Below are 21,996 nucleotides of genomic sequence, written 5' to 3'. Positions count from 1 at the left end.
AGGGCTGCCACTTGCAGTCTACGAGTGTGAAATGCTTAACGCCGTTATCCTGTAATCGTAGCAGTTAGTAATACTGCAACTAATAGTATACAATGGACTGTTCAAGAGAACGAGTCATGATTCCAATTAAACATGAATCGTGTTTGCAATGATCATTCTGTACGGGATAATTAGGGGTGTGGAAGCGAGTTGGGCGAGTATTATTGGTACACCAATCGCAAAGCCACCACTTATAATGCACTGTTTGACTGCGCATATATATATATATATATATATATATATATATATGAAATAAAAAATGTTTGCTTGACGAAAATGCCGTCCGTTGCAGGTTACATCTGGTTAATTTCACGAGCTATTTATTCTTTGCAAAAGTGAAGCTTTGAAGCGAGGAATTACAATTGTCGCATTTGGGTAAATTTGCAGTCCATTCATTTTCACTGATAAAGAATGTAAAATGGAGGTAATTTGTACGCAACACTTTGACAAAAGCACTCCGATTTTGAGAACGAAATTCATCGAACACCCTACTAGGCTGTCTCTGATAACATGACTTCATATTATGTGGAATACAGTGTCAAGAATATTTCGTGTCTGATGACTGCTCTTGCTCTTTCCATTTCATAGGGTGAGTCTACAGCAACTCTTGGACGACAGGTCCCCACTCACACCCCGTCAGCTCGACCGGCTTCCAACTCCTCGTCACCGACTCTGCCAGCTCAGCCTCCGGTGCCTAGACCCCGCGGTATGCGAGGACCTCCCCCTCGTCCTCCACCCAGGGCCTATTCACCGGTGGCTACCGATCTTGTCGTCACGAGGCAATTCACCTACGCGCCTGGCGGGACGACGGCGGCAAGCCCGCAGTCGCCGATAACACCACCCATGGCGAGTTCCACCGGAATGGCAATGGTAACGGACCAGCAGCGGTTGGCCGCCCTTAACTCCAACGACACTGCCTTCAAACGGTTCTCCTTCACGGGAATCAACATCACCCCGGCCATGATCTCCAGGGAGGCTTCAGAGACATCATCCAGGAATGTAGACGTACCTGCGCAAAGTTCGGACAGCGGGAAGGAGGCTGAAGAGCAGCAACAGGTTGCAGCCACTAAGCCAAACAACAGAATGGCATCTGTTCCCACCACAGCGTCCTCAGTGGTGATGTCTAAGATGGGCAACGGCGGCTCGTCAAGAGGGTTTGCTCTCGCTAGGATGACACGACCCCCCGTGAACACATCGCAGCAAAGAGTGAATCAACTATCGGCGCAGCAGCCACAACGGTCCGCGGCCGCAACACACCGGCTGAGCTGGCCGAATGAGCTATCCCCTCCCCCTCCAGCTAGTTCCAAGTCAACGGGAGATCTCAACGGGCAGGTTTCTAATCACCAGACCTCAGTGGAACACCAGCAACTGGCCAATGGATACCTCATGCCGAACTCAGGTGTAGCTAACGGATTTCAACCCAACATTCAGCAATCAGCAAGTAGTCCCAATATATCATCGCCCGACTCGAATTCTTCTGAAAAAGAAACGAAGACGTCAACGCCAAGCAGCAATGTATTGGCCAGCTCACAGGCCAACTCGCTATATCCTCCATTGAACGGTAGTACTTTGCATAGCCCCGGAGGGCAAAGTGCGTCCCCGACTGTCGAAAAGGGGTTCGTGTATACACCAGTTCCCGACTCGATCGCCAATCGGAGATCACCCGTGCCTGAAGCAGCCTCTAAGCCTCCTACCGCTCACGCCCCACAGGTGCCGACATCAGCAGGTGGGCCCAGTCAGCGCAACCCAAATTGGCCGACCAGTCTACCCGTACCGCGAAATGGTGCGGCACACAGATCTTCGTCCGACAACAGTTTGCATCAGGTCTCAAGCGCGGGAAACGATTTACCCGTGAATTCGTCGTCGCAGGAGACTACAAGTACGAACGAAATGGTCGCACGCGCGAAGTCAACACCCAGCAGTCCTGAACGCGTCGTCCCAAAGCACGCGGTGCGTACGTCGAAATCGACGCCGACTACGCCAACAAGACCCCGTCAACCTCAGCAGCAGCCAAATCACCACCAACCACCATCGCGTGCTGAGCAGCAGGAGCACTCGTCTGAAACGCCTTCCGAGTTGCAGCCATCTGAGCAGCAAGCACCGCCCTCCGAGCTTCCCGCAACGCCGGAGACTGGCGGCATGACATGGAACGCTGGCCTGTCTGCCTCTCAACCGAATATGCAAGCCTCCACGGGCAGTCTCAACCAGAACGTCATCTACGAGCCCCTGCCTGCTCCTAAAGCCGCCGTCAAGATGGCGCCCACGGTGGAGAAGGAGTACCTCCTGGAGCAGAAAACAATAACCAACGGCAGCGTGGAGCAGATCGACGGCAAGGAGGCGAAGGAGCAGAACGTGGAGAGAAAAGATGACCCACCCAAGCGATGGTCCATACCTAGTTATAGCGAGCGACAGCGGATGGGGGTGGTGGAAACTAGCCTTTAGGCAAATGTGATACAAAGTATAGTTTCAGGGTATGGACTCATAAAGTGTCGCAGCTATTAACTTCAATTTATCCGTCATTTATCGGCGTATTGGTGCTTGTGGTTGGTCATGCGACTGGCAGACTGTTGTCTAGATTTTCTAGGGAAAGTAAAAATAAGACTGGAAGGTTGCAATCAATTCTCACTGCCAAACCCAGTTTTTATTTTTCAAACTTCAGATTTGTCACGTGTAACTGAATTTCGGAGGGAATGCGCATGATCTGAGAATACGCATGGTCTTGAAAGAGTGCGGTCGTGGCTATAAGAAGGCATTCTGGTGTGACTTGCCAACGTAGCGTGATGGCCTATTGACTACACAATGAGGAATTCTGTTCACGTCAAGGTTACTGGTACTCGTGTTGTAGAGCTCCCCACCTCTCTCTCTCTCTCTCTCTCTCTCTCTCTCTCTTTCTCTATCTATCTATCTATCTATCTATCTATCTATCTATCTATCTTTCATTGTCATGGTTTCATGGACCTGTGGGAAAGCGATATGGGGCAGAAGGCCTATCTGGCCCGTCACGATGGAACAGTGCACCTGGCCTTTGTCACAACTTGGTCAATATGATACTTGTAACCCTTTCAAAATTTCTCTCAAGAATAATTATTGTCAGTCAATATTTCAAGGTATGTAGGGGAAAGTTGGTCTTTCTATTTAGGAGCAGGATGATGGAATACGCTGTAGGTGACGATTGTATCTCAATGTGCGGTATGTGTTTTTGTTGTGCAAGGGCTATTACTCTGTCTGCACCAGCTCAACCTGTGTAATCATGGTCTGAAGAACAATGTAATCTGGAATGGACGAATCAGTGCAATGCACAATATGACATCTGAAGCAGATGATGCAACTTCGGAGAAGATGCGGAGTTGGTGGTTTCTGCTTCTTCTTTTATCTATTTTTTTTCAGTATGGCGTTACCTAGCCCTAGGTTGTCTAAGCTGCAAATCGTAGAATGACTAAAATCAAACGAAATGAACAAAATGCTCTGTTTGCGTGTGGTTTGTACAGATCGATTTTCGAAGAGCCTCTAATAACACACACACACACACACACACACACACACACACATACACCGCAGAGTAAAGATGATGCTACCAATCGGGTTTCATTCGTTCATAAAATGAGGAATGAATGTTGTACCGGTAGCCATATCAGCTGTATTCAGTGGTGGTATTCCCGATATGGATGATGAATGTCTTCCGGTAGTTAACTTAGCTGAATAAAATGCCTGAAATTTGAAGTTTGTTTGTGGCAACTTTACCCAAAGACTTTGCATCCTGTCTAGATTTCCTTTGCTGATGGTGGGAATAATGTTTGAGAGTTTTTTGTTATTATTATTTTTTCTGATAGGAGGGAGTTTTCTTTGACAGTTGTTTGAGCGGGAGCGCGCAGCAGTCCTATCTAGGCCCAAATATTAGCAGAATGTTTTGAAAGTCTACGAAAACGCATGAGCATACACAATTACAATGTCGTGTGCATCGAAAATCAAAACAAAAACAAGGGTTAGCTCCCTTCTCGTCTTTTTGGTGAACAACACAATCAAAACTCAAATGAAATGTATTAGTTTTAAGGATGTTGCACAAGCTAGTCCAGATGAGAGGACGTGGTGGTGTCAGAGGCGTGTGGACCGATTCCATTACAGCATCGGGTCGAGTGTTAATGTGCGTATTAGCGTGACCTTTGTTCGAATCTGGTTTCTAGATCAGTCAATATTGACTGAGAGTCTGTGTGAAGACGACTGTATTTGCTCTTCATAGCATGATCAAACTGTAATCATCAACGTGTATATTGGCGACGGATACGAATGCGTACAACTGATCATGAAGAGCCGGCAAATTTTTGACTTCTACCCAAGATCGGGTTGATTGTAAGATTGCGTAGATATGTTATGTTCAGATCAGTTATACTTTCGAGAGTAACAATTCCAAGAGTGTGTAGGGAAAATCGGTATCTGGAATATAGCGTTTGCCCCATTTTTTTGGTTTGTCTTGTCCGGTGCATGAAGATAAGGATTTCCGTTCGTGTATTATGCTGATCATGCTGTGCTATTCACAACACATTATTATTGTTAACAATTCCATGTTATTGACATGCTGATGTTATTCCCATCAGCATTTACAGTTAGTAACGTCTTTTTTGTAAACTGAAAAACTGAATATTGTGATTAAATGTCTTTCTAAAGTTTCCAGTGTCTTCACAATGCAGTTCTTCTAGTAATCGAATTTCAGTTGCTCCGAATATGCTAACATCTCGGATTTTTTGTTATTCCAAATTTAACCGAATACTGTGTGGAAGATAATGTATCTGGAGTGATCTCTGCTATTCATTGTTGATAGTTCTGCAATAGTTGATTAGATGAAAGAGTTATATACGGATATACTGTTGATATAAGTTGTCAATATTACGTCGCGTAGATAGAATAAATAGAAGTGTAACAGATGTTGGTATTTTCTTATATAATTTGCTTGCACACTAGTTGAGAGGAAGAACAAACTCCCGGGCGATCATCTGTTATGTAGTACAACAGAATCAGATTGTCTATTTTGTTTCAGTTTATTGTAAATCTATTCTATCTAGCTTGTTTGTGTAAATAATGGACAGAATTTGAACACCATTCGCTCGCTTACTTGCCTACGTTGTCTATTAGGTCGGTTTGTGTTGTTTGAGAGTTATTATGACGTGTTATGTTCTATTTTTGGTCTTTCATAAAAACTCGGAACGTAGGCTGGTTCTTAAATTCTGATCAACAGAAATTAGTGAACAGTCGGTGTATACTGTGGCGATGATGTCATTTGTGGTCAAGTATACGCTTGAAGAGAAGAATGCATTACGACTTGGGGTAAAAATAGAAGAAAAATGTCAGAATTATGAACGCAATTTCTTGCCTAACGATGAATGAGCAATATAAGAAAAGTTAAAAGGAATGCGAGATTGACATGCATACGTCCGACAACAGTAAAGAGAATGGATAGCTGTCTACAGACTTTGATGCAGAAATTAAATCCGAGTGAATATCGCTCAAGATATTCCGTGAACATACTGTTTTGATGCCAGTGGGTCTGAAGTGATTTTTTTAGCACGTGCCTTCGATTATGATTTAGCGTTCTTTGGGGCCTCTGCAGTATGAATACACCGAAAGTGCGACATCAATTCACGCTGCAGACTTCGGCAGGATCTTGAATTGTAATCACTTGGAGGTTGTTTTGTTTTTGTTTTTCTTATCTTCTCCGAAAGAAGTAAACTTCTTTTGATTTTTGATATAAAACCAGGGAGGTGAAATCATGAATGCTTTTACACTTTTTTTTTTCATGTACCCCCCGAAAGAAAAACACCACCACCTAACAAACAAGAGCAGTCGACCTTAATTTCTAGTCTATTTTGCTTGGAGTCTCGCTTACGAGAAACTTGACCCACTTGCATTGCTGTATGTTAATAATAACTCTTCTTGTCATTCGGGAGTACGTTGTGATGTATGCTTTATTCTTTTCTATCATGCGTATGGGAAATCTGAGCACCAGTTGCCTTATTATACATGCATTGATTGTTCCACAAGTGACAATCATGAATGTGTTAAAGTGCTGGAATTGAATCCATCTAGAGCTGTCCATCAGGAATGTAATAAATAGGAGAAACGTCGCTGGAGTCCAGGGACTAGTTGCATGTTTGTGTATGTTGAGCGTAAATGGATTTTCTGTGTGTCATTGAAAAAAACAAAAAAAAAAACCACGAAAACAAGACAAAACAAAAAGGCGATAGAGACGATGTGGTCTGTGAATCCTCTCCTCAAATTCCAAGCTACCGATGGACTTCCAGCGGCCGAGGATAATGCGATATCCTCCGACTGGTGGAGATGTCATCAGGGGAAATATTTCAACTATGCACTTGAAGGCGATGGCTATTCGACCCCGGACTGGGAGACCGAAGAAAATCGCCGGTGCTATCCACATCCTTGGAGAATCAGGGAAACGCTTCTCCCGCGGGCTTTTTGCGCGCAATCGGCGAACAGACAGCGATATAAAATCTGAAACCCAGCACTAGAATTTCATCAGAGAAAAAGTTATTTCAATCGAATCAAATACCCTTTTCTATAAGCAATCACAGACCTGCCTTAGAAATTCATTGCAGTGTATATTGCAGTGTGTCGTTTTTGCTAAGGGATCTGCTTTCTACATCATCAGAATTGTATGCTCATTTATATTCAAAGGGGTTTGGGCATTTTGTGTTTATAGACTTATGGACTGCACAGGCCTTAGCATTTTTACAACCGCATTTGGTGGGAGATAGAACTTGTTATTTATTTTGAGAGTTGACTTCTTGCTCCCTGTTGTACGTGCTTTAGATTTGTGTTTGCTTGTATATATGGCCATAATTTCTACGATGAAATACAGAATGTTTTGAATATTAATTGCGTTGTTTTGCTCCAATTTTATGTTCTACTTGTACCTCATCATGTGTGAAAAATACAATCAAGTATATCACCCACAGACAGAAATATTATGTATGCATTATATATTAAATATATATATGTATATGTATATATATATATATATATATATATATATATATATATATATATATATATATATAATATAGCTGTATATGCATGTGAACATAACAAATGGAAGACAATAAAGCGGGAAAATAAGTAATCAGATAAAAAAAAAATATGATTGTTTGAAACACAAGACAGGCTCATAGGGTAGGCTTCTTTGCTAGGGACATCACTTGCCAATTCTCCTTATTAGTTTTCCACACAACATGACCAGTTGAAGTTTTTAAGTAACGTATAGAAATTACACATATGGAAAATTTGTGCTACTATACTGTGTGCCGCCCCCCCCCCCCCAAAAAAAAAAAAAAAAACACAAACCACCAACAACAAAAACAGGACCCTCCGCAACTATAACTTTAAAAACAGTGGTCCAATCCTAATACAATTGTACAATTTCAGGGTATGAAACTCTAACTTATTGCCCACATCTTAGAGAAAACCCCATCCGAATTGCTTCAGCGGTCAAAGAGAAATGAGGATCTTTGTAGAGCATGTCAAAAATCACTTCCCTCCAAGTTCTGTTCATTGTGGTCACGCATTAATATGTAGTTCCAAGAGCATTCAAGAGCTGAACTTGGAAGAAACAGACCCAAGACATGCTTTACAGATTTCCACATTTTTCTGTGGCCACATAACCAAATTGAATGGGGTTTTCTACAAAATCTAGGTAAGATGTTTTATGTGTAGACCCTGAAATAGCATTCAGTAAGTTAATCATATTTAAAGTTTTCAATGCGGAAATCCAACGGTATCTTCTTTTTTTTTTTGGGGGGGGGGGGAACATACTGTATACATGTACTATGTGAAGATATATTGTCTCAGCTCAATTTCAGGCAATTAAAAATTTTACGATTTTATTCATTTCTTGTTTTGCTTCACTGCCTTAAAGGTAGGGAATCCCAATTTGCATGCCTTAAATGAAGAGTTGTATAAATACAGTGGTATGTTGAAGAGAGTATCATTTTAGAAACTCCCATAAAGTATTGAAAGTGGAAGGTAACATTTAGTACATTTTTATTGACCGTTAGATTTTGAATTGAATTTTTTTTCGGGGCTCACCGTAAATTCCAGTACATTACTAGGCTACCTTTGCAGACCCATGCACTGCATGTGTGTCCATCATGTATATTTTGTGAAGAAAGTTCATCAAAACTTACAAACATTTCTATATACATTCTTGCCACACACTCTCTATGTTATTACATCAGCTCTTATACTTTTAGATTTGTGTTTATAGATAAAAAAAAAAAATACAGAAGACTGCAACAAAAAAGCTTAAGTGTGGCTGACACACAGAACTACTGAGTAGTTGAGTTTTGTGCATTATTCAAATTGTAGATAACTGTTGACTTCCAAATTTCTCAGCAGTGGCCTAAACAAGTCCCCTGAGGTTCATATTTAATGTTTTGCTGCATTTTGGGAGGTCTGTAAAAGGTATCCCCTACCTTTAATCGTCACTGGATTTTACTATGCAGATTCACCTTCAATGAAGGCATGCATTTCACATACATTGTATCAAAAGGGTAGTCAAAGACACCAGAAGGTTCCTAAAATTTAGGCTTTTCTCCTGCACTGTGTGTTTAAAAACCTGTCTGTAATCATGCCATCTGCTTGCCTTGTGTGTGTGTGTGTGTGTGTGTGTGTGCGTGCGTGTGTGTGTGTGTGTGTGTGTGTTTTGCAGGGTGTACAGAACAATGAAATCTCATATTCAAACTGTGCACATGTACAACCATGCATGAGAAAAATAATTAAGCAACATTAATAGTGTAAATTGTTCCTTGTCCCACTAAATTCATACTTGCATTCCTTGCAAACACACACCACCAAAGTAACCTCATTTACATGAGGCAGCCAAGAAAACAGATTAAATGTTTCATACTCCAATTTTATTGTCAAATGATATCACAGGGGAAATGAAGGCACATGCCAAATTATATCAGTATCACTTGCATAAACTGGCTCTTGGTGAATTAGTTACACTTTGGAATGTTTTCTTCATCTTTTTATTCAGTCCTCACACCTTTTGAAAAGAATTCCATGTATCCATGATATGATACGTTCATTCATTGATCACCGGCATACACAAATTTGCCCAAGCTATTCAGAAGTCCCTCTCCTCTCCAATTCCCCACACAGAAGCATTAATATTATCATAATTATATTATCATAATTGTAACTGTATGCTGACGTCCACTCTAATAGTGGTGATAGTTTTTCCACCGACTGCCTTCACGACCATTACACACAGGTTTTGACTGTACATGTACAACTCTGTCTCAAACACCTCAAGGTCTAAGTTTTCAAATTGAGCTTTTAACATTTATCATGTCCTCTGAAAACAGGAGCACAAGTCCTGTCAAGCAGAAACCAAGTTCTCTGGTCATCCTGCACTGTGCATGAAACTTGTCAGATGCAAACTTTTGTTTTATAATAAAAAATAAAAAATAAAAAAAAACATACATAGTGACATGATAGAGGTGTGTAATGAACAGCACAACTTTGTGATACATCATGCCTTTTTCATAATGCTAAGCAAAAGATACAGATGAACCTCCAATTCTGCCCTTGCACTTTTCACAGCTGACATAAGAAACTAACTACACTACTGAAACTTAAATATGCAGAGGGTGAGGAAGAAGCAGAATTTTTTTAATACCAAACAAACCCTGACATCAAACTGTACATCTACCTGTTGCTTGATTTTTCTGTCTCTTTTAGGATGAGTCTGTTTCTAATCAAGAAAGAAAATTGTTGCTTTTTTTTTTCTTCAGTATTATCCTAAAATCTCTAACAGTGTGCCAATCTATAGTGATATTTCAAATTTCAAAGACTTGCGAGGATGGACTCAATCTTTGCCTCCAGCTCATTGCGTTTAGCCGTCGTGGCCTTGTCCACGTCCACATACTGACCCTTGGTGAATTTTCCGGCCACGACCTTTTCGGCGTTGGTGATGGCCGACTGGATCAGCTCCTTGTGCTGGCGACTCAGCTTCTGGATTTCTCCAACCTGCAGAGCAACGTGTGGGAGGCATACAGAAACAACATTGCATATCTATTGTTTTTCTGTTTTTTTCCATCATTGCTGACAATGAACAGTGTTTTATTTTATTAACTAGCACTCACGTGAAGTACATTTCAGCACATATAATCCCATGGAGACACAACGACAAAATATCATCCTATGTTTGTCACACTGAATGTGTTCTTACACTTTATTCTTGCCACATGCCTACAGAAGTCCTTGTTGTTTGTCAAAGTGCAAGAGTTCATACACATTACACTTGCTACATGCATATCTACAGAATACACCATATACAATGTATATCAATTTTTTTTAATGAATTTATCGAGTATGGTGCTATTAGCAAATTTAACAACACAAAAAAAAAATTACTTTGATCCCGACATGAATGCAACATGTTTGCACACATTTCTCCGTTCATTACTGTGCTCCGCAATAGCAAATTTAAACACTTGTACAATTGTTGGGAAATCCTGATTCGCGAAAAATTAGACTCGCTAAACATATGACGCATACAGTAAGTCCTGTTTACATTTGTGATGCAAACGTACCTTATCTCCAACCTCAGCACTCTCTTTGTTGATGGAGGCCAGAACCTCTTTGATGGCATCAGTGGCAGCACGGTGCTCACCGTCCAGCTTCTTCAAGGTGGTGCGGAAAGCTGAGAGTGGAGAGCAATGGGATAAAGAATGATTTTGAATCCCGCATTCAGTCTCAAGAGGACACAATCTGAACACGGCAGGTCTTTGAATTTCAATTTTTAATTTATATTCCATAAGGAAATTTTTTTCATTTCAATTCTCAAAAAAACACATATGACATCAAACAGAAATATAATCACAATTCACAGGACATGCATCATAAATATGATTTTTACATATAACATACAACAAACTGTGTTCAAAGTTCACACATCTAACCAAAAAAGAGACACTTCATCAAACTTTGATTTGAATATTGCACATCCCAGACCACAATTCAACATTTTTGTTATTCACTAAAACTGTAAAATGACTTGTGAGATAAATCATGACATTGTGTATAAGAATGTAACACACAAGTGTTACCACCAAGAATTACATAAAGAAACATCTTTTACAGTTAGGTCGCTCCCAAATGAACAATAAACCCTTGCATCATTATCATCTACACTTGTAATTGATCAATGGAAGATGTTCTCAAGAACACAGGCCAAATTCTACAAAATGTATGACACAGAAAGATGGATAACAGAAACTTTTCAAACACATTATTTGAAGTCTAAATAATATCATAAGAGATATCACCTGGAGCGGTACCCAATAGCCATAATGATAATCTAATGTTTGTGCAAGTTGATCATTTGTAACATGAAATGGAACCCTGAGGTACATTTTCTTTACATCACTGTACATGAATAGGATATGTATGGCCTGTTTTGAAAATTTCACCAAGACAGTACAATGTATATGAAGATTATTATTATTTTTTTTTTCAAATGAAATGGAAAAAGAGAAAAATGCTCACTGTTGTTGTCCTTGGTGGACTTGAACTTGCTGATGGCGTCCTCGTAGCGTTTGGTGAGGCGGCCGCGCTTGGCCTGCTGGGAAGCCACTTCCTCCACGAGACTGGCCACCTTAAGGCGGGATTCGGACACTTCATCCTGGGGTGGGAGGGACACAAGGGCGAGACAGATAATAGTGATGGAAACCCAAATATCATCTCCCATAACAGCCACAGCATTCTCTGCAGAGCTTTGCATCAAATCGAAAATATTTTCCACTCTACTGTTCCATGTGACAGATAACAGCCAGCTCTCACTTCATGCAGATAAGGAAAAATTCATATGCTTGTTGCCCATTTTATCTAATCCTATTACAATACAAGCGAGATCATGTAATAAAATTCGAAACATTTTGAACATTATTTATGGATGATGCCGAGCATTACACACTTCAAACATCCTTTAACAACTGTTTGATCCAATCTACAAATCTGCTACTTCAAAATCATCTCTCTTTCCTGTCACAATACAATACATGTGCTCTAAGAGGTCTTTCTGCAAACATCTACACGAGCACTTGCAACTCGCTCATCAAACATTAGTCGCTTACCTTGGAGATGGAGAAGTCGAGGCGGACGAGGATGATGATGGTGACAAAGAGGAGGTAGAAAGCTCCAACCACCAGGAGTGGCTCTTGGAGGAGAAGCAACTTCTGGAAAGTGTAGTGGAGCTGCAAGAGGAGAAGGAGATCATAGCAAACGTCATGATGAAAGGGATGTTACAGTTTTGGCTGAGATGGGGCTTCAGGTTTCCAACGTTTTGATGATATTTCTTAATTTTTATTTTTTATTTATTTTTTTTTTTTTTGGGGGGGGGAGGATAATGAGAAACTTCTTATGAAACATGAAAGAGCATATAATTCTAAGAGGAATTCAAAGTATATTTGATGAAAATTGGTTTTGAAATGACTGAGATTTCCGATACAAAACGATCCTATATAAAAGATGGGTCCTTATTAGGATCGCTTTTATTTTTGGATATCTCAGCCATTTCAAAACTGATTTTCATCAAGTAAACTCTGAATTCCTCATAGAATTGTATGCTCTTTAACATTTCATATAAAGTGGTCACTATGTATCTTGCAAAAAAGTTAAAAGTTGAATCCCCAATCTAACCATTCCTTTAAATGACCAATCCGTAGGCTGGTTTACTGTGAATATTGTTTCTACATATCTCATCTGATGAATCCTCGATTCTGATTGATTGAAATTGGGGGCATAAATTCAACAATTGCCTGCAGCCCTGCAGTACCAAAACTGCCCTATAGCGTTAAACTGCCCTCTTTTGGTACGTACACTGTACGAACATGGACGCATTTACTTGTACTGTAAATGCTTGGCTCCCATATCACAAAAGGTGACTCTTGTCCGACGCGATTGCAATGCAAATGTCTATGGCAATATCTGATGTGTGTACAGGCTAGCATAATTGAGATCTACCAAATTGAATTTCTTTTTAGTTCTATTAGGTCATACAATGGTCATCTGCAACTTTCACAGCATATGCAACAATTACACTGCAAACAGCAAATGACCAGTGATGAACCAATATTTATCAAGGTATATTGTGATTTACCTCAAAGTCTGCAATGTGCTGCTCCACCAAGTTCCTCTTGGAGGCAACGACAACGGGGCGTCCAATGGTGTCCAGGTAGGTGTAGTGTTTCTCATCGGCAGCTCGCTTCACTGGGTATGGGGTTTCCAGTTTGATATTCCTATGGGCAGACATAGAACACAAAATTATTCATTATCAAACAATACGGACTCTTTTTATGCTAAAAATAAGGACATCAAGAATAGAGGCGTCTTACGTCAAGACATCAAATATATCTGATGTAACTGATTCCGGTTTGATAATTAATTATATGGGCACACATAGAACACATAATGATTAATTACTAAACCAAAAAAAAAAAAAATTTCTTGTACAATGAACACAGACATCAATAGCAGAGTGCCTCATATAATATATATAAATAAATTATTCACCAAATATAACTGATGTAATACAGTCAGGCGGCCTAATCAAACACATTAACGCTTGTAGCTCAAGACAAAAAACTCCTCTACTCTTCAATAGTAAAATTCCTGAAAGAATAGACAAGGAATGGTCAAGACAATAAAGCTAACAAAAAGAAAAGGAAAATTCACAAAGGATATGGATAACATAGATCCTACTTACTTTGATCCCTCAGGGAGGATTATCTTCACTATCAGTTCATCCACATTCATATCGTCATAGATGTGGTCCAAGAAGCGCATCTTTAGGATGTAGTTATCACCTGTGTCAAAAGGAAAATCAACAAATTCATACACAGTGTAATCTTTCACAGCAGACTAGTTAACCAAATTGGTGTTGGTCCCTCCTAGGCACGTCAATTTTCTGTCAAGATATCAATAAACATTCCTAGGGGATAATTTCTTTAAAATACTATAGATAACACAAACTAAAGGATATTTTACACAAATCTATCTTCAATTCTGTCATCACAATTACAAAAAAAAAGAAGAGAAAACAGAAAGAACAGCCTGAAAATTGAAGTTTAAAATCATTTACCCAGTATTATTTTCTTGGTAACAGTGACAGGGAAATTATTTCCCTTTTTGGGCTACTGCCTAAGTATTTCTACAGCTCAGAAATGGACATACTCACTAATGTACTGAAACAACATATCAGGGGGGCAGGGACAAGACCTACTCACCTGAGGTGTAGAGGTACTCATAGCTGGGAAGGTTGTAACCCATGTAGTAATGGGTCTTCCAGCCACCAAAGAGGGGGAACCTGGGTCGTAGCTCCACCTCAACGTAATCGTCATGCTCGATGAGGTTGCTGGTGGAGATGTTGCCGATCTCATCACGATAGTAAACATCACGGGCGGCGGCGGGCAAGATGGTCTGTCAACCAAATGTCAAAATAGCGAACATTTAACATTAACCCAAATACTCCTCCTCTGTAACCTCTACTAAAGTGTTTACTTATGATACAATGATAGTTGGTCTTGACTACTGCTATAATTGACTGACAATGAAATTGTGACTCATTCCAAAATTAATGTATCTAATCAGCTGTTGCTGTAAAGCAGTTTGATACAGGTTCAACGATTATGATCATGCTCTCTGGATATCCCCTGCCATTATATTAACCCACTTACTTGAGCTTGTACAAAGGTACGCATAAGACATTATACGTTCATTTACTCTGAACATTATACACTTTCAAATCTGACAAAAACAGACAAAAGTTGAAGATTGTAAAAAGACCATCCGCTATCAAAATATCAATATCATATCAACAAGCAGGAAAGAATTTCATGGCAGGATACATAAATACATGTATATGTACAATACATGCCAGAAGTAGGTTTTAGGTGCTATGAGTCTTGCCAACAATTTGGAATTTGCACATTCAAGATCAGAGATACAGATCAAATCACAATTTCTTGGGGGTAGATTTGTCAGAATGAATTCTGGTTAAAAATTAGCAGATGACAAACAGCACCAGTGGAGCATCTCACCTTGTATGATTTGATGGAGGAATATCCGTCCTGGGTACGCTGGTAGTCGTACCTGGAGAACGACCCCTTCAACAGCGCCCCCGTGTGGCTGACATCGACCGTCTCCTCGACCGCAATGTTGCCCCAGTGGGAGACCTCAATGACGCGGGTCATAGTGGTCACCGTAAGGAAAGGGGAGTTATTTTCATAGTGGACCTTCAGTGCCTCCTGTTGGATCATTAGATGGACAAGACAACGATTTGAAATGAGGAGCATATTTTTTTTTTTCAACAGAGTGGCATTACACACAAAACTTTGACACAAGCCGGGAGGTACATGCTTACCAACCTTCCATCAAAAGGGAAGGTCTCTATGGCAATCAACTGCCATATGTATCTTATCTTATCCACCTAAACACCATCAGATCCCCCCCCCCCCCCATGCCCAACAGAAGTGACACATCATTCTTTTTGCAGAGAATACAAAAGATAATATTGGCTCCAAGGGCACACACCACAACAGCAAAATTGATATGCATTCCTTCCAACCGATACATTATACAAAAGGGTCAATGTAATTCAACTCTTTGACAGAATCTGAACATTTCTCTCACCGGAGTCATTGGTGCCACATCTTCATAGGGACCATAGGTGATGCTGTCTTCACTGTGAGAGACTGGATTCACCTTGTTGAAAGATTCAACATTGCTGGAGGAAATCAGCACCTGGAACAAAAAAAAAAAACACAGAACCTCACATCAGATGGGCAGAACTCTGTGACTGAATTACAAAAAGTCTGGAAATATATCAACTGATGGCAGACTAATTGGGAACTCTAACATTACTTCTGTATGAGATGAAATTTTTGTGGGTACAGAGATATTTTTGTAAATTGCTCCTTGTCGGAAATTTTTGCATGTCGTTAATTTCATGGTCACAAGGGTCTAGTTATCATAGCCCAGGCAGCATGGTTGCTGTACAGTAGGTACTATTAGTAATAGTAGGTACTAATAATAAAATAAAACCATTGCAAAAATTTCAACTTCTACAGTATTCATATACTTCATGTCATTATGTCAGCAGACGTTGATTCTCTGTCCAAAATATCTAATCTGACTGGATATGGCATAAATGCTTTAATGGACCGTTTTGGCAATGTTTACAATTTATGGACGTTTCTTTTCCTTCAACCTAGTAATGAATCATTTCATACACCTGCTTCCTCCCATTATGTCCCATAGGCAGGAAATCACTTAGTTGTTAGTTAGGTAGGGCAAGCCTCCAGCAAGCTTTGTGGTTGCTAACAGCAATTTTTGTGTACAAAGCATGCATAAAGTCTGAATACATTACAGAATCAATCTATTGCATCAACTTCAGCGCTGAGTCACAATCTGGACCAAAATTCAGACAAAGGTATCAAAACCATTACATACATCTGCTTTGCTTTCATGTGTATGACAGTAAAGACCAATATATTTTACCTTAGTTGTCTGTGTTTTGGTAGTGTACGGTGACAGGAAGTAGACATTGCCAATGAACTCCACATACTGCTTCTCACTCTGAGTGATCCTGGCTGGGTATGGTCGAAGAGAGTGGGCAAAAATGGTTTCTATGGTGACATCAATGCTGCCACCAGCCTGCAGTGGGTTTTCCAGCCTGACACTGTAGAATGGTACTCCCCTGAAAGAGAAGGGAACAGATGGTAATATAAATCCATAGCTCATTTAAGACACATTGACACACTACTAGCTAATTTTCTAATATTTCAGCTTGTGCCAGTCAATGGAAGGCAGCTGTAAGAAACAAAATATCAAACTAGCTGTAAAAAAAAAAAAAAAAAAGATAATAATGAATATAGAATGTGCTCACTAAAATCAATGCAATTACGTTGATGTTGTTTTGTGGAAAAATAATATAAAATGTTAAATAACAAAAACATGAGATCAAACCTTTCTTTCTGATAGGAAAAGAACAAATAGATTCATTTTTTTTTTTTTTTTTTTTTTTGAAGCTACATCATCATGTGGAAAACAGGTTTACATCTACAGTACATAGTTCACAATCAAAGCTGGCTGTGAATTTAAAAAAAAAAAATTGGGGTGAAAGAAAATTACAATTTTTTTTTAGTTTCTTGCTATGTACAACCCTTTATCTAAGATGACATTGCTGTCAAGGATAGCGATGACCTACTGTATAAAATGAGATGCAAAGATTTCGCTAATTTTGTTTATACTTACTCTTGGCCTTTGACACTAGCAGCAGCAACAGCAAGAGTAACTTGATCTTCTCCTGAGCCAGTCTAAAACAAAGAGAATATAAAGCCATGCCATACGTTCAATCGAAGAAGCTAAAGACTAAGTTTTCTGTCATATTTCTCAGCAAACGGTTGATCATCAGCAAGTCTGGCCTAAATATAGTAAATGTTCTATTTACAAACAAAAAAAAGACACTTGAAACTGCTGTCATGAAAAAAGGAGAGATGCAATATTGTAGAATTAAATGTTTGTTTAATTTCTTCATGCATTTATTTACGTTTCAGCAGGTTATAAAGTCAATTAAATTGAACATGGTAATAATGAAATTCTTGTCACAACAAAGTAGCAAAAGTTTCAGTTAAAAAACTATCATCTACACATCTTTACACACTATAACTAGAGAGGCACTCTGAGAGCGCAGACCTCCGCCAAGCATACAGCTCATTTCCACCACCGATCTTTTTCTTCCATAGAGATATCAGTGATTTCCACCCATACATACTTATAGCATTGTCTGCTGAAAGTCGCCCGATTTCCCAATAAAGCTTTTGTTACGTCATAAACCCTCAGCTGCACGGCGCGCCTCGCCCTAGCAGAAACTAGAGCACGCACTTTAGTGCACGCATGCAAACCTCAAATACGCGCAGCCTGAACTCCCAAGTTCATTGACCCTACCTGCCAAAATATCAAAAATCCTTCATAAATTCCCCCAAAATTGTCGGATCACTACCAAAAGTTGATCGTTTGTTACTTGTGTCATTCTTAACCTTTCCTGCAAGTTTCATCCCAATCCGCTAACTACTTTTTGAGTTATTTTGCACACGGACAAACTAACTAACTAACGAACATACAACCCAACGGTAACGATCATACAAACCAACGGTAACAAAAACATTTACCTCCTCCCTTGGCGGAGGTAATAAAATTCAATATAACAAAAGAAAACTGCCAGTCCCAAGGTCTTTGTTATAACTGGAGTCGCCTGTATTCCCAGCAATGGATCATTATGTAACTAAACGCAACGCTGCACACTGGCACTGCGCACTGGTGCGACAGTCCCTGACCATTAAAAAACCACTATAGGACCAGTAACTCTTTCAGGAATTGACCAGTGAAAAATGGAAACACTGGGCACCTACTGGTCTGACAAAAAAGTCGGGCAAGTAGAAAAAATGGGTCAGTATGCAGCCCTGCCAAAGGTTGGGTATTATGTGGATAAAATTGGTGAGAATACCACCACAGCCACAGCAGTCACATGTGCAGGTGGTTGGGATCTCTTGGAAGGACATGTCTTCCTTTCCTCCAGACTCAAGAGAGCTGTAGGATGACTTAAATAACACTCGGCTAGGGGTTTACACCAACACTTTCTGCACTGTTGGACTGTCGCTGTCCCTGGAAGATGGTGCAGGTCAGCAAGAATCCAGTTCTAATCACACTCAAAGTGAAGACTGACCAATACAAGTATGAACTATGATGATTCAGAGCACGGTGCTACATAAGCACTTGTCTGATTGCCAAAGATGAGTGCAGAAGCCGGGCAAGTGTTTCGGAATAAGAAAGCAATGCTTGCCCACATCGGGCAAGCAAAATGTTTTGAAGCCACCTTTTCTTCACTTTTCTCTCCTCCAAGTCCCCCAAACCAACCATACAGATACAGAAGCCAAAAGATAATGACTGTTTAGTATTAAATGCAATGACAATGCACATCAATTTCATTTCAGGCTTGAAATTTTCACAAATTGGAGCCGGCCGACAGCCTTTTTCGCGGCATCAAATTTTTGTGACTTGCCTGTAACATTCAATGTGTACAGTGTGTATAGTGAATAGTGTTTTAGACAAGAACTTTCACATATCGGTACATTTTATTTCGCAAATATTTTTGCTCTTATGAAATTCAGAAATTAAAATGCACGCAAACATTCGCATTCCTCATTTTATACTAACTGCATTAATGATAATATCAAATTCAGGAAAATTTGAAAGAGTAATTGCCATCAAGCTTAGTTAGAAAAGAACGATATAGACGTTCTAGGCCTATGTCGAGTCCGTTATAGCGTTACCTACATTTATAAGAAGGGGGTTAACCATCATCATTTTGATCATGACCATCCGAACCCAGCGAAAGACGACGAGAAGTCCCCAAAATCAGGAAGAGGAAGGCTTTTATGTACATATGCTGTTCGAATTTGAAAGAATACTCAACATTTGAATTCAGGAGGCCCCCTCCAGAATCAGGATCCAGGTCAGGGAGGCTTTAGCTTGGCAAGGCAGCCGCCCAACATTATTCAAGCATCTTTAGTCCCATATGTGTAATTTAATGTAGGTCAATGGATGAGAAACTGATTAAAGAGATAGATTTGGACCATGAAATAGGAGAGGAACCTGTTTTTGTACTTACAGTGGCCCCAACAAAAGACATCTTTTCATTGAGGGTGGTTTCCACAGCGAAAAGAAAAGATCCTGCTGGAGCTTTGCCACCATTCTCGACAGTTACTGCTGACGATATCTTCACAAGTTGTGATGCGATGTCAACTGTCCTCTCAACCTTCGTATTTATCAAATCTGCGTTGACTGTCTCTTGTTTTGCTGCTAAAGAGACAGCTAAAGTACAAATGATTAAAAATGACCTAATCATCTTGGATTCTTTTGAGGAATCGGCAAGATGAAAAAGGATTGCTTTGAGATCTCCTCCAGGTCCCTCAGTAGGCACGAAGAGGTCAGCGGCAAAGGATTCGCCTCTGCATTGAGTTCATTCAAGGAGCTGTAGATCTAGATGCGTTTACCGTTTACTGCGTACAGTATTCGTGAATCGTCGATCATTCGCCAGCGAGCAAGCCAAGGGAAGCCACGTATGCACGAGCACGGGATATCTCATTCACTTCCGGGTTAGAGAGAGACCGAGCGAACGAACATGCAACTCCTCCAGCTTTTTTTAATCCAAGGGCCTGAGGCTCCTACAAAATACAAAGTTATTTTTTTTGGGTTTTTTTTTAGGTCCAGTTACATGTCCAGGGAGGTGGGCCACCTCCCTGAATCACTGAATTCAGGCAATTCACCCTGTTTTTATTCAGGGAGGTCCGTAGTGGGCCCTATTTAAAGGGACTGTACCTGGTTGAGGTGAGGATTCAGGTTTATAACATTTTTTTGTGAGATAATGAGAAACCTCTTATGAAATATGAAAGACCATGTAATTCCAAGAGGGATTCAATGTTTATTTGATAAAAATTGGTTTTGAAATGGCCGAGATATCCAAAACAGAGCGATCCTAATAAAATGTGAGACCCACATTATATATTACGATCGTTTTGTTTTACTTTGTTTTTCGATGTTTCAGCTATTCCAAACCCGATTTTTATCAAATAAACTTTGAATTCTTCTTCAAATGGTTTGCTCTGTACTATTTCATAAGTGTTTTCTTGGTATCTCAGAAAAAGTAAAATCCCAATTTTCATCTCTGCCAATACTGTCCATCCCTTTAAAATCCAAACTTGCTAAATAATTTCAACACCGGAATTTGAATCGTCTATAATGGAAATTTCTCATCATGACTTTCTCAGAACTTTGTGTGTGTGTGTGTGTGTGTGTGTGTGTGTGTTTTCCACATTTTCGTAATGGTGTTTCTTTTATGCTGGAAATTATGCTTTTATAATGGAAATTTCGCATCATGACTTTCTCAGAACTTTGTGTGTGTGTGTGTGTGTGTGTGTGTGTGTGTGTGTATTCCACATTTTCGTAATGGTGTTTCTTTTATGCAGGAGACGTGTAATTTGTTAACAAGCGGACGTTTCGCAGCCTTTGTGACTACATGGGTGTAGCAGGATAGCACCTCACGGTAAAAAAAAAAATTATTTTCATGATGTCATGTTTAGGCTCCCTATAGGTTCTAAAGTCAATAGGATTTTATGTTGCATCTATAATACTGAGAAGGTCAATGTAAAAAAAAAAGGCAACAAGGTGACCTCTTAAAACCTCGTCTATTATAATAAGGCACTCTCATAGGAAGAGAGAAAGCGACTTCTTGAATTTCTCCTCGGCGCCTTAAACAGGAAGAGGAAGATATACCTTAGAAGGAGCCAAACTTTAGTGGCTTTTTCAAAAACTCGCCGAAAAGTTTTTTTCTTTTCTTTTTTCCCTTTTTAAGATGAAAAGGCACACGTAGAGCATATAATAGGCGAATTTCACTTAGAGCTTATCACTCAGCAGTTGCCTTCCCTCGCACCCCGGAGTTCCATAAGTGCAGATTCGATCTAGTATAGAGGCCGCCCGCGCCCCGGAGATAGGGACGGTAGAAACGTTATTGTAACAATAAAGAAATAGTAATAACAGATAAATGAATGAATAGAAATAGCTAATCAGTGAATCTGAGCTCTCTTCAACTTGTCAAACCTAAAAAATAAAAAATAAAAAAAACTAATTTATATAAACCGGTCCTATACACTCCTCGTATAGGTCTTGTCATCATTTCACTTGTCATGATGCATGCGGCCTGTTGCACTCTCTTCAATTTCAGTCAGTGTTATAGGGATGGGATCGATTGCCGGATTCCTACTTTCATAGAGTAGGCCTAACTAAATACCAACACGTCTATGAGGCCCATAAAGATTTCTGTCACGA

The 21,996-nt window shown here is 40.0% G+C and overlaps 2 protein-coding genes across 2 annotated transcripts in view; one reads left to right on the top strand and one right to left on the bottom strand.

Annotated features, from left to right (window-relative positions):
* The window catches only part of LOC140243818 (uncharacterized), a 50,877-nt gene extending 48,396 nt beyond the window's left edge, over nucleotides 1-2,481 (top strand). The window contains exon 4 of the mRNA XM_072323488.1: nucleotides 628-2,481. Coding sequence (XP_072179589.1) covers nucleotides 628-2,481 — 1,854 coding nt within the window. The remainder of the gene's footprint in view (nucleotides 1-627) is intronic.
* Nucleotides 2,482-8,935: 6,454 nt separating this feature from the next.
* Nucleotides 8,936-20,121, bottom strand: LOC140246252 (dolichyl-diphosphooligosaccharide--protein glycosyltransferase subunit 1-like). Its single transcript, XM_072325709.1, has 12 exons — nucleotides 19,781-20,121; nucleotides 17,365-17,426; nucleotides 16,609-16,807; nucleotides 15,742-15,852; nucleotides 15,150-15,356; nucleotides 14,337-14,529; nucleotides 13,817-13,916; nucleotides 13,211-13,349; nucleotides 12,186-12,305; nucleotides 11,599-11,734; nucleotides 10,644-10,753; nucleotides 8,936-10,077 (listed from the first exon to the last, which is right to left on the bottom strand). Exons 1-12 carry the CDS (start codon nucleotides 20,015-20,017, stop codon nucleotides 9,895-9,897), a joined length of 1,797 nt encoding a protein of 598 aa, XP_072181810.1. The 5' UTR covers nucleotides 20,018-20,121; the 3' UTR covers nucleotides 8,936-9,894.
* Between the last annotated feature and the right edge of the window lie 1,875 nt (nucleotides 20,122-21,996).

Source organism: Diadema setosum, chromosome 2 (genome assembly GCF_964275005.1).
Source record: "Diadema setosum chromosome 2, eeDiaSeto1, whole genome shotgun sequence".
Taxonomy (NCBI): Eukaryota; Metazoa; Echinodermata; class Echinoidea; order Diadematoida; family Diadematidae; genus Diadema; species Diadema setosum.
This window is presented reverse-complemented; position numbering and strand designations above follow the sequence as displayed.

What these genes read in the sequence shown, in the direction of transcription:
- LOC140246252 (XM_072325709.1), bottom strand. Translation starts at nt 20,017, where the DNA reads ATGATTAGGTCATTTTTAATCATTTGTACTTTAGCTGTCTCTTTAGCA. An exon ending in TGAGTACCTCTACACCTCAG is followed by an intron (nt 13,917 to 14,336) that starts GTGAGTAGGTCT and finishes CTTTTGACACAG; the next exon opens with GTGATAACTACATCCTAAAG. An exon ending in ATCCTCCCTGAGGGATCAAA is followed by an intron (nt 13,350 to 13,816) that starts GTAAGTAGGATC and finishes GTCTGCCCATAG; the next exon opens with GAATATCAAACTGGAAACCC.